We start from the raw sequence: 12131 nt of genomic DNA, 5'->3' as shown, positions 1-12131 counted from the left end.
TCTAAGTGACCAACACAAACAGTCCCTCCAAAAATACGAAGAAGAAAAGCAGCTTTAAAAATTGAGGGAACAACAAGAGAAAGCTAAATGCAGAATAAACACCTCCTGCCCCCTTGGGGCTCTGACATTTACCCCCTCTCCAGAGTCCCTAGAATTCCAAACCGAACTATGTGCTGCTGTCAACGATCACACCCCTGCTAGTGCAGGAGGCAAACCATTATCATCCACTGTAAAACATCCTCTTGTCCCACACCTGAGATTAAAACAAAATATGTTCACAGAACACAACTTTCTTTTTTCTTAAAGAAACCAGAACTCTCACTTGCTAGAAGCCACCACCTGGCCTGGAATGAGTTGAAGCCAGACACAGAGTCGATCGATGCAGGTGTAGTTTTAAAGACCAGTGGTCTCTGGACGTTCTAGCTCTAACTATACTGAATGCTTGCTGATAGCATCTAAAAAGTCCTAAAAACTTTCTTGTTCTTTCTGAGGGTTAAAAGCCACTGGCTTAGGCAACAGCAGGGTTGGGGGATTTGAGTAATGTAGCCTTTGTTCTATCTCTGCAGAAACTGCAGCAGCTCTAACTTCTAGCCTGCTAGTTTAAGTCATAGGAAGAAAAGAGGGACACTTTGAAAAGTGATTTGGGTCTTTATTTCTAAGATCTTCAAAAAGTTTCTACAAAAGTTCTCCTCCAAAAAGTTCTCTCTAAAAAGTTCTCTCTGCGCTCTTCTAGTCCTGCTCTCTCTCTCTCTCTGCTCTGATGTCACAATAATTCCCTGATTCTCAATGACTTTACTCCCAACGCTATCTTTCCTTCAAAGCTCTTGAGTTCTCTTCTGTCTCCTCTCTTTGTCCTCAACACTTACACATCTTTCAGAGTACATGAACACATGGTAAAAAGTTCACAAATTTACACATACATTCAAATCATAAATTAAATAAGAAGTTTACAACAGAGAATGTTTACATGCAAAGCCATTATCTGGCTAAACATTTATTATCTGTCACAAGCTCAGCAGTGTGCTACAACATAACTTTTATGCCTAAGTTATTAGTGAAGTTTCATATAGATAAACCCAGTCAGTATTTTATCTTCTGTTTTTGCACTTATAGTAAATCCTTAGTTTCCTTTTTATGACCCTTGGTTAATTGTTTTACAACCTCTTGGAATGTGTTCTAAGTTGTAGAACTTGCCTGCTTGTTATCTCAAAAGCAATTAACTCATGACACTGAAGTCTCACAGAGTGCTTGTTGTGAATTTGTCATCAGAGGATTTAATGCAGTCTTATTTTTAAAGTGATCAATAATTACTAATATAATTTCAGTAATTCTTATAGGATCATCATTAAGAATCAAGAAATCATCTATTTTTCTATGTGTATCACTTCAAGACCATACATCTTTGTTGTTCAGCAGAGATCTGCTCAAAAGGTTGGGCTAATACCTAGTGACTATTATATTTTAATAATAACAGGAAAAGCATATTAATAGAAGGAATCTTTTCTAAAATGAAATTCTTCTTGGCCTTGCCTAAAGAAATATTTCCATTATTAACTTTAACAGTCTGTGGTGGAACCATCTCAGGAAGATCACCTGCTAGTTTTTAGCTTCTCCTTGATGGCTCCTGTTACTCACTTCAGAAAATGACCAGAGAAGAGAGGGATCTTGGTGTCAGAAAGATGCCTTGGTAGAGGAAAGTGCTTGCTGCCAAGATAACCTGAGTTGGATCTTAGGACCCACATGATAGAAGGAGATACCAACCAACTCTTTGTAAATTATCCTCCAACCTCCACACATATACTGTGTTGTTTACACACACACACACACACACACACACACACACACACAAACACACACTCAAACACACAAATAAATGTAATGAATAGTTGAAAAGAAAAATTAAAAGAGATCCTGAAGACAAGAGTCCCGCCCTTATTCCCATTCTCCAAAGTCAGGGAGGTAGAGTTGGATAAACACTTTTTGAACAAACTCATTCCACTCTAGCCTGATATTAAATCGGCCGCAAAGACTAGATCCATTCCTAAAGAAACATTGAACTTTTATCATGTTATGTGTTTGCCTTGCTAGGTTTACTTCCTAAAGGGCATTTACAGACAATTTGAAAGCCGCTATAGATAACTCACTCAGTAGCTTGCCTTATGTGCCTGGCATCCCGTGTTCTAGCCCCAGCAAGTACATTTTTAAAAATAGCCAGGCATAATAGCATACTCTTGTAATTCAGCCCCTATAAAAGCATTGAGATGCTTTCTGAATTGCTTTGTTCTGGGTGTCCTAATATTATATAGGCATACTTTTATTATGCTAATTAACACTGGAGGATTCAGCCCACAGTTTGGAAAGGTTTGAGGGTAGGACACTGGGGAGTGGCTCACTTCTGGTGATGGCCTTCTTATTGGCTGAATTCTAAGAGAGCATACGGCATCTTGTGGCAAGGGATCTGTAGTGACTGTTTGTTGTGTACCAAGACACAGAGTTAGGAAAAAAAGCACACAGCACTGTGGATGTCCATGGCTGAGACCACCATCTCCCCATCCTATGGACCTGCTTTTACAAACGCCCTCATCATCCCCCAGTTTCCCCATAGTGACAATTCCAGGGCCAATAGGGGTTCCTGAAAGTATGGCTTCACCTCAGAGTGCACCTACAGCCCAGGGCTCAGATAACCTGGGTCATTGTCCCCACTGAACACCTAGTTGCCTTGAGGCTAACTGGCCAGGGTCAGGCACTCTGAAAGGCAGCTATCCCATCATTCCATCTGCCATAGTGTTCTCATGGTTTGCCTGAGAAAACCTTTGATTGTGGCAATGGAACCTACTGGAAAATCGCCACTATGGGCAAACTAGGCTGGATCAGACAGCACATTTGTTTCAGTGCCATGGAACTGTGCTGCTAAGAAAGCAACACCCACAGCCATCTGGGGTGCTCCCACCCCCTGCAACCATCCTCAACTTGAGCTTGTGTCTCTAGGGGCCTGCAGCTTCACACGCTGATATTCTGGTTTGATACAAAATGCAGAGAGGGCACAAGGGCACTGTGGCACTTGCAACCTTGATCTAGGACTGACACGTTAGCTTCTTCCTGTGGATGCTTGCTTACCACTGTGCAGCTGTTCTCTCATTTAATCTCCAGACAAGCTTGAGAGCCAGGTGTTCCCAAGTACCTTGCTTGCCTCACTGTCAGTGAAGATGAACTCATTATTAACAGTGATAGGTAAATTAACTGGAATTTAATAGCCCTCATCACTGAACATTGGGGACTCCTTTTCTCTTAATTGCTCATACCTGAGAAGTGCTGGTTGACCCCAGTACCTACTGTAGTGTTTCTCACTGTCTTTTCCACTGAGCAACTTTGGCCAAGAGCATCAGTGATACTCTGAGATCAATTGGTTTCCAACTCTTTTCTTTTTTTCTTTCTCTTTCTTTCTTTCTTTCTTTCTTCCTTCCTTCCTTCCTTCCTTCCTTTCTTTCTTTCTTTCTCTCTCTCTCTTTCTCTTTCTTTCTTTCTTTCTTTCCTTCCTTCCTTCCTTCCTTCCTTCCTTCTTTCTTTCTTTCTTTCTTTCTTTCTTTCTTTCTTTTCAAGACAAGGGGGCTTATGTGCCCGTAGCTGGGCTTAAAGTCACTATGTAGCCAAGGAAAACCTTGAACCTTCCCATCTTCCTTCTCCCAAGTTATGGGATTAAGGGTGTATGTCACCATGACTGGTTAGTGCTGTGCTGGGACTTGAACTTAGGGATTTGTGTATGCTAGTCAAGCACCAAGCATCCTAGTAATTTATCTACATCCTAGGCAAGCAGTTTGCTTTCCAAGCTGCCCCCTCAGCCCTCACCATAAGTTTACAGATGGCCAACACTTACTCTTACCTATGAGTAATCTGGAAACAGGAGGACTAATGAACTTCCTCAGGCTTTGAAGCTAGGCGGGCTAGTAGCAGAAATTCCCATTTATCCACTATACCATACATCTTCATAAACCTGTCAACATGAAGGCTCAAATGAAGACTTCTTAACCTATTTGGAACACAGGGATTGCATTTGAGTTATTGTAATCATTCTTACTACCCCTGTTCCCTGCCCCTCAAAGTGTTCAGCACCCAGCAGCTATCCCACAGCAGACAGACTGCAGCCGCTTACCCTCTAATACCTCCACATACCTGTGCACAGTCCTGGCTCCATGGGGCCACAGCCATGGTGACAGTTACATGTTACTGAAGGGAGAAAGAGTCGCTTAGTATTATCAGAAATCTATGAGGGTGTTTAGAAAAGTGCTTGTTATTGCCCATAAGCTATTCTTTCATTCCAAATTTAAAAAATAAAAGACTTGCTCGTTTGAAAAATTCAAATCTATACCAACTATTCAGATCTTAACGTTAAATATGCTGCCATGGTTTGAGTAAGATTTTCACCTTTAAGCTCATAAAAGAGTGTAATCCTCCCCAAATCCTATGCTAATGGTATTAAGGGTGGGAAATCAGCCTGGGTTTGGTGTTGGTGGCAGTATCTCTAGGATATGGTTTAATTTTAATTAATGTCTTTGGGGATAAACCCACATAACTGAATCCTGGAAAAATGTCATCTGCTCTTTCCTATGTCTAGATAAGCGAGCTTCCTCTCACCCACTCCAGACTCCCTGCCCCTCCCTCCTTCCTTCCCTGCCCCTCTCTCTCCCTCCATCCCCTTTTCCCTCTTTGCCAAGCTGCCCCCTCCCTCCATCCCTGTCCCTCTGCCCCTGCCTGCCTCTCTCCCTCCCTCCTTCCCTGACTCTCTCCTGTCCTGCCTGCCTTTCCACATTCTTTATTCATTTCGAGGTATATGCTGATGGCTCTCAAAGCAGAACAATCTGAGGAGCAGCTAGCAGTGAGGAAATGCTTTCCTTGGCCTCTCACCTGATACTCCATGTCTCTAGACTTCCCAGAAATACCTTGTCAGAGGCAATGACTCCTAAGCACGTGGCTTAAAGCACTGCTGCCAGAATCAGCCAACTGTTGTTAAAGATGGAGCCGTAAGCCTTTCACGGGGGTGGGGGGTGATGTGATTTAGGAGCAGGATTAGGACTTGGAGATCATTCTGACCCTAGAGAAACTGTTTTCATAGAAACCTGCCAGAGCTCAGGCCTGCCCCCCCCCCCATTCCCTGCGCACACCAGTTTGCACTGCACTCTGGAGCTGATCTGGAGAGTCTTACAGTGACTCTGATGGAGGCAGGTTTGGGTCAACCTACTGTTCCCTGCTCATCCCAGCTGAAAGACAACTGACACCTCTGAAGGTCCCCTCTGTCCCCAGACCCCTTTCTCTTCTACACTACAGATTTTTCTAACTCTTACTCCTAGGAATAATTCTCATGGTTAGTATGAAAGCCTGGCTCTGATTTTAACTCTGGCTCTTATCAGAGTGTCCCAATGAAGAGACCAAGTAAGAGAATCATGTGAACCTGGTTCTCCGTGAAGCTCGCTGTCAGGCTGTGGGGAGTGGGGCATGCACGGAAAATGTGTACAGACTGGAGAACTTGAGATGGAATACAGGGTCAGATAATCCTGACAACTGCCAGGAAGCCTAAGCTTAAAGCAAACAGTGTTCTCTCTGCAGTTGTCCCAGCTAAATATTAGGCCCCAGATCTCCTTCTCTTCACCCTTTCGGGTAATAAAATGTTGAGCAAGCTGAGAACTTTTTCCCCTTGGTAGCCCTGGCCTGATGCCCTAGGTGTCTCCAGTCCGTGGAGAGTCTCTCTGAAGCCCCCAGGTGCCTGTGGTCGATCCAGGAGGCCCTAAGCCCTCTTCACTGCTAGCTCTATCAGGGCACAGGACTCTCAATCAATCATTTGTAGGTCTCTCCCTAGACCTTGCTTTACACATCTACAGACCTACATCCTCTCCCTTCCTGGAGTCTATGCTGTACATACTCTTCTCCAGTTATTTTCATGTAGGCATTTTATAGTGCACTGGGATGGCCCCTCTTTGTAAATCTATGAGATAGTCTGTGTTAATTGTGAGCCATTGTTTATTTACATAATCCCTTATTAGAAGAGATGTGAGTTGTTTCCAATTCCTCACAGGTACAGACAAAGGCAGATGCTTGCTTATGCACCAGAATGCTAACATTTCCACTTTCTCCTCATTTGGGAATTGTTAAACACCCTTAACTGGCCCTTGGGTAGTTCTCTAACCCAGCTGGAGCTTACCGGTTTGCCGATCCCCTCCTGAGCCCATGGTGTGTTTTTCTCTCCACTTACCATTCAAGTTGTTTTAGAAGATGCTCTTTCTCAGAACCCGTTCCATTAGCCATAGAGCTATTCCCAGACCCTGCCAGCTTTGGTTCCATGGTGAGTCTCGGTTCACACCTCTCTGCCTGTGTTCTGCTCATCTAAATCGGTCTAAACCGATGGCTCTGGGGCTTCCCAGAGACCTGGGGAGGCTATCTGAAAGCCAGTCCAAGGCTGAGCAGACAGGAAAGCCTTTGTCCCATCTTCTGTAACTAACCTTCACATTGTTCATTATTGCTGCTGTATGTGGACCGCCATGACAGTACATTCACGCAGTTTAGTTTTCAAAAATTGCTTCCTGGACAATATGCACTTAGGAGCCTTCACCCTTTCTCTTGCCCTCCCCCTCTATCTTCTCCCTGCCCCCGAGTTTTAAAGAGCAATCTTGGTGCTAAATATTATCCTAGGCTATCTTGTTTTCTTTTTCATTTTTCTTTTGCTAACAATACCTGAGATGAGACGCTGTTGCTTCCACCTAGAGAAGTTTCAGTCCACGCTTGGTCCGAGCCCACGGTAGCATAGCCTGGTGGGAATGTGCGGAGGGAGGAGTTCGAGTCTTAACAATTAGAAAACTGTGTGTTTGTTACTTTTCTATTGCTGTGATAAACACCACCACCCAAAACGACTTGAGGAAGAAAGGGTTGGTTTGGCCTACATATCCTGAATTGCAGTCTCTTGAGGGAAGCCAAAGGAGAAACCTGAAGGCAAGCACTGAAGCAGAATAACATTTGAAATGTAAATACAGAGAATATCTAATAAAATATAAATAAAGAATAAATTAGTTTCCTTTCCATTGTGGGAAAAACAAACAAACAAACTGAAGCAGAAGCCAGCCAGCTGCTTACTGGCTTGTTCCGCATCTTTCTGACACACCCCAGAAGCACCTGCCCAGGGATGGCGATGCTCACAGTGGGCTGAGCCTTTCCACATCAATCATCCATCAAAAAAATGTTCCACAAGCCTGCCTACAGGCCAATCGGATAGAAGCATTTTCTCAATTGAGGTTCTCTCCTCTCTGATGCCTCTGGCTACGGTCAAGTTAACCAACCCTAACCAGCAAGCATAAGGTGTTCTTTTGAGGACACAGCCCGGGGGATCTCCCACGAGGTTCCACTTCTTAAAATTTCTACCATTTCCCAACAACACAACAGAGGCTTAGGACCAAGCCTCTAGCACATGGTCTCTTGGTAGATATTCAATACCAGAGCGGTATGACCGTTAGAGAGGATGCAGAACAGACGTCATCCAGCTACAAAGTGGTGACGTCCTGATTTCCACCCAGCTCAGACTGACTGCAAAGCCACGCCCTTCATTACTAAACCCATTGTCATGGAGACCAAAATGTTAATTCGTATCCCATTCCTACATTCCATGGCTCACTGAAAAAAAAAAGTTTTGACATCTAGTAGTGATTTCTAAAACTAACCAACAGCATAATGAACTTTAAAATAAGTTCTAAAAAAAAAAAATCAGGAATGCTTCAATGTGAAAAATCCCATATTTAAGTAGAGGAAGTAAAAGAGATAGAACCTAGGCAAATATTTTGAAAGAAAATCGACAGAAATTTTTAAGGGCTTTTGAGACCAACGAGAGGCTCTTCTGCTCTAGACTTAAATGTCACTGTGAGAATAAATCAAATGTGCTAGCAAAACCCCTTAAGTGTCAGTATCTTGTGCCCTCTCCAGAACTTGATCACTCATGTCCCTTTTCCTGTGATGTGTATACATTTCTCTTACCTTGTCTCTATCAGCACTAGCTTCTGGTTGGTAACCATTATCAGACTCATTCTAGTCATTTGCGGAGCAGTGACTAGGGAAAGAAAGAAAGTAATTCTGTGATGACAGGGTAAGAGTCAGAAAAAAAGGAATAATTAAAGAGGATGGATGGACATTAGTGAAAAAGCTTTTTGCCAAGATGGAAAACCAGAAACAAGGGAACATAGTTCAGAAAGAAGAAAGCACACAGGGAAGGAAGGACGTCAAAGTCCCAGCCAGAAGAGAAAGGGCATTTGGAGGTGGACATTATTATCCAGTGTAGTCAGGCATCGCTTGGGAAGCATCTTCTAGGCTGGACCACTGAGTAGGAGTCTCAGATGATGAATTCTAAGAGGGAAACCCAAGCATCATTCTGCTGATGCTTCACTGTTGCTATTGCCTCAAGTTGATATCAAGACATATCAAGTGTTGCGTCAATGCTAAGTGGATATTGAAGCAAAGAGATCACAAGTTGAAAATTCAACAACAGAAATTTGAGTAGTGTCTTGGGAAAATAAAAGTACTACATTTATAATTGATAAGTCATTTTTCCTTGTGTGAAATGAGCCAATTCAAGCCAGATTAGAGTGTATATAAAGGCAGGTCTGTTGGGAAACCTTTCTCAGGCCAGTTCACTGGTCCCAAGGAGCAAGGCCAGAGAAGTCACCATGAGGAGGGGGAGAAGAAAGAGAAAAGTAACCAAGGAGAGAAGTAGGACCAATAGATAGAAAAGAGCCTCTTGGGTAGGGGAAGCCCAGCGCCTGGACTGGGAAGTAGAGGGTGGGGTACGCCAAGAAGGGACTGAGGGATGCTGGGAGAACCTGGAGACCAGGTCCACTTTGTTATGCTATATGAACCTCAACTGCTTGTCTTGGGTTTGAATCCCAACAATTTATCAGATTGAAAATGATTTTTAAAAGAACTTATAAGTAAGCTTTATCATTTATTGAATTTTTCACTACATTTTTGTATCACCTTTTGTTTGTTTTTGTTTTTTCTTTTCCTAGGAGTCTTGCGAACAACAATCTCCAGACACTCCCGAAAGACATTTTCAAAGGCCTGGATTCTTTAACAAATGTGTAAGAGGACCTAAGAAATCACTAACTAATTAATTTAAAATAATTAATGAGACCTGATATTGATGATTAGTATTTTTAATTGGCATTAAAATTAGAATGTTTTCATTGACATCACTCTTGAATCTACACAGACTACATTAAACTCCTTTGTGATTTAGCATGGGAAACTCTGAATACACAGTACCCAGGCATTACTCTGACCAAGTGTGTGCCTATCTTTAGGGGCAATCATAAGGGTCAGTGGGAGAGCCTGGAGAGAAGAGACCTCACAACAATTTCAAGATCTCTTTTTTTCTCATGAAGTCCAGGAAGTAGGGCTACAAAGAAAAAACGTAAAGGAGTCTGAGAAACTGACAGAGTAAGATGAAAGGTTACACCCATGGGTTGGTCAGGCAGCAGAAATGGAGCAGGAAGTGGGGGAAGGGAGAGGAGCTTGCCTTTTCTCTCATTAGCCTGAACAACAACTCTAGGCTTAATCCCCAGGAATTTGGCTTAAGCCCCGGGAAGGGAATGAACTTAATTACTTTTGACCCCTTTTCAAACAAAAGAGCTTTGAGACTTTGACTTTTAAGCCTCAGAGTGAAAGATCTTTGCAAGGAATTTGTATATTTTTCTGTATGCAAAGCAAAGTCTATATGCTCAATCCTCCCAAAAGCAATTTAGTCTCCTTAAATGTCTTCCAGAACATTAGCAGAGCATTTACATGTCATAGAGCACAGTATAAATAAAGTAGAATATAGGGGACAAATGAGAAGATGTGTGAGAGCATTTTTTACTATCGTTTACTTTGCTAAAGACTATAGAGAGAGGAAATTAAATAAATATAAATGTACCACGATGGAACCAATAAAGTAAATATAATAATACATGTACACAGAGAGAAAGAATATATCAATAACCATATCTCCAAAGCAGCTTTTTCTAATAACAACAAACTCTGAGTTAATTTCCTTCTAAGCTCAGAATTTAGCTTCAAATCAAGAAGCTAATGAAAACCTTTCTTTGTTCTTTGCAGTCGACCCCAGCTCCTCGCTCATGCCTGCTTTCCCAATTCCTGAAAACTGGTTTATTTCCAAGCAAGTGCCAGAACCAAGAAACCTCTTTGAGAGAGCTGACAGATCAGTTACTCTTGGGAAGGGCCGGCACTCTTGGGATGAGGTCACTCTGAGAATGTTTTGAAAGTTAGACGATGCCCCATGGCTTACTTGGAATATAGTTCATGGCGGGCTTCCTTCCCATCCTGTGTCAATGTAACACTTAAAAATTGGCTCAGACTCCCCTGAGACTCTCAGGGTTTGAGCCAAATCAAGAATCATTTTAGAAGTACATGGATTCATGATAACTTCTCTTTTAGAGGATTTCCGGTTGGCTTTTTTTTTTTCTTCTTTTAATGAACATAGACTTTAAGAAATAGTTAAATGCTTTTGTGTTTAAAATGATCTATGTGTTGCATAGAGAATGGGAAGCTCCTATCTTATGAATTCTGTGTGTCCAGGGAAGAAGTGGAAAGCCAGCACAGAAGCAAATAAACAGAGAGCTGGGTGAGCCCAGGCCATGAGTGGAAACTTAAATTCGGCCATATAGCTTACCACAGGCACAGGCCGCTCTAGGTATTATGTGTGCATTAATTCTGCTATGCTGAAGTCATTTCTTATTAAACTGGAATTTGTCGACCACAGAATAGGAACAGGATTAACTATGTCTCTGAAGAAGAAAAGCCAGTGGCTCACTGGCTTTAATTAAATATCATACAGCAATCACCACATGCTGTCTTCTAGACCCAGTAAGGTCTGGAAACTCAGAGCCATGGTGCTGGTACAAATGAGGCACTGCACTTTATGTTTTACATTTATCTATTTACTTACTTGTTTATTTATGCCCAAGGTGTTGTTAAAAGTCACCAGACACAAAAGTTAGGAAAAGGATGAAGAGACTGGGGGAGATATGGCCCATGGAGGTGCGTCGAGACCTGGGGGCAAGGGAGATGTGGGGGTCCCATGTAGGGAATCCCTTCCCCTGAGGGACCAGTCATGAGACAGTATAGTACAGAATAGAGTTTATTCAGGTCATGGGAGAGTTAAGAGGGTAGTAGAGGCGGGGGGGGGGTAGAGAAGTAGAGGAGTAGAGGCCGGCCATGACCATGTGGAGGAAAAGGGGGGAGAAGGGGTAAAGGGGGGAGCAAGAGCAAGAGAGCAAGAGAACAAGAGAGGAGAGAGAACAAGAGAGAGAGGAGGGGGCAAGCAGCCCCTTTTATAGTGTCAGGTCACTGGGGTGGAGCATACCTGGCTATTGCCAGGTAACTGAGAGGTGGGGTATACCTATTGTTGCTAGGTATCTGAGGGGTGGGGTTTACAGACTCCCACCACAAGGAACTGAGCCCTGACTTTTTAATAGGCTAAGCATGTGTGGCTACACTCAAGATTTTTAATTTTTTAAAGATTTAAATCACATCTTTCTCATTTTATTATATTAGAAAATAATTACATTTGGAACAACATAGGTATATGAATCCATTTTTGAACTATAAAGTTTATGAACCCTAAACATAGGTCATTTTACTTCTGATGCTAATTTAGCATCAAAATTGAGATGTAAGCATAAACTACTCAGAAGACCTCAAAGATGAGAGCGAGAGAGAGAGAGAGAGAGAGAGAGAGAGAGAGAGAGAGAGAGAGAGAATGGAGTATTGATTAATCAATAGGTTATCTGAATAATGCTTATATTGATTACACCTCTAGATGATGGAATTTTTGAATGTATTAGAGTAAACAAAACTTTAAAATAAATGATAACTGTTTCTTTTTGCCTTTCTTTAGTGCCCCTATTAAAACTTATGTGTATGACTCATGCACTATTTCCACTGACTTTAGTCTTCTAGTCTAAGAGACCATTGAATCCAGACAAAGCAGGTTACTAGGTTCTGGGTGGACATTAAAGGTGCTCTGCAATCACCTTCTGAGCCCAAACTTAATAAGCCGTCAAGTTTGGCACGGATAAGGAGCATGTGCGGGTTAATGCTGGAGC

At 42.4% G+C, this 12131-nt stretch overlaps 1 protein-coding gene across 3 annotated transcripts in view; it reads left to right on the top strand.

Moving 5' to 3' along the window:
• LGI1 (leucine rich glioma inactivated 1) overlaps window positions 1-12131 on the top strand; it is a gene marked incomplete at both ends in the record, with an annotated part of 40344 nt that overhangs the window by 22869 nt on the left and 5344 nt on the right. For all 3 annotated transcript variants that reach the window (XM_080911660.1, XM_080911659.1, XM_080911661.1), the window contains one exon: window positions 9036-9107. In XM_080911660.1, coding sequence (XP_080767786.1) covers window positions 9036-9107 — 72 coding nt within the window. The remainder of the gene's footprint in view (window positions 1-9035; window positions 9108-12131) is intronic.

This window comes from Micromys minutus, assembly GCF_963924665.1.
Source record: "Micromys minutus genome assembly, chromosome: 2".
Taxonomy (NCBI): domain Eukaryota; kingdom Metazoa; phylum Chordata; class Mammalia; order Rodentia; family Muridae; genus Micromys; species Micromys minutus.
This window is presented reverse-complemented; position numbering and strand designations above follow the sequence as displayed.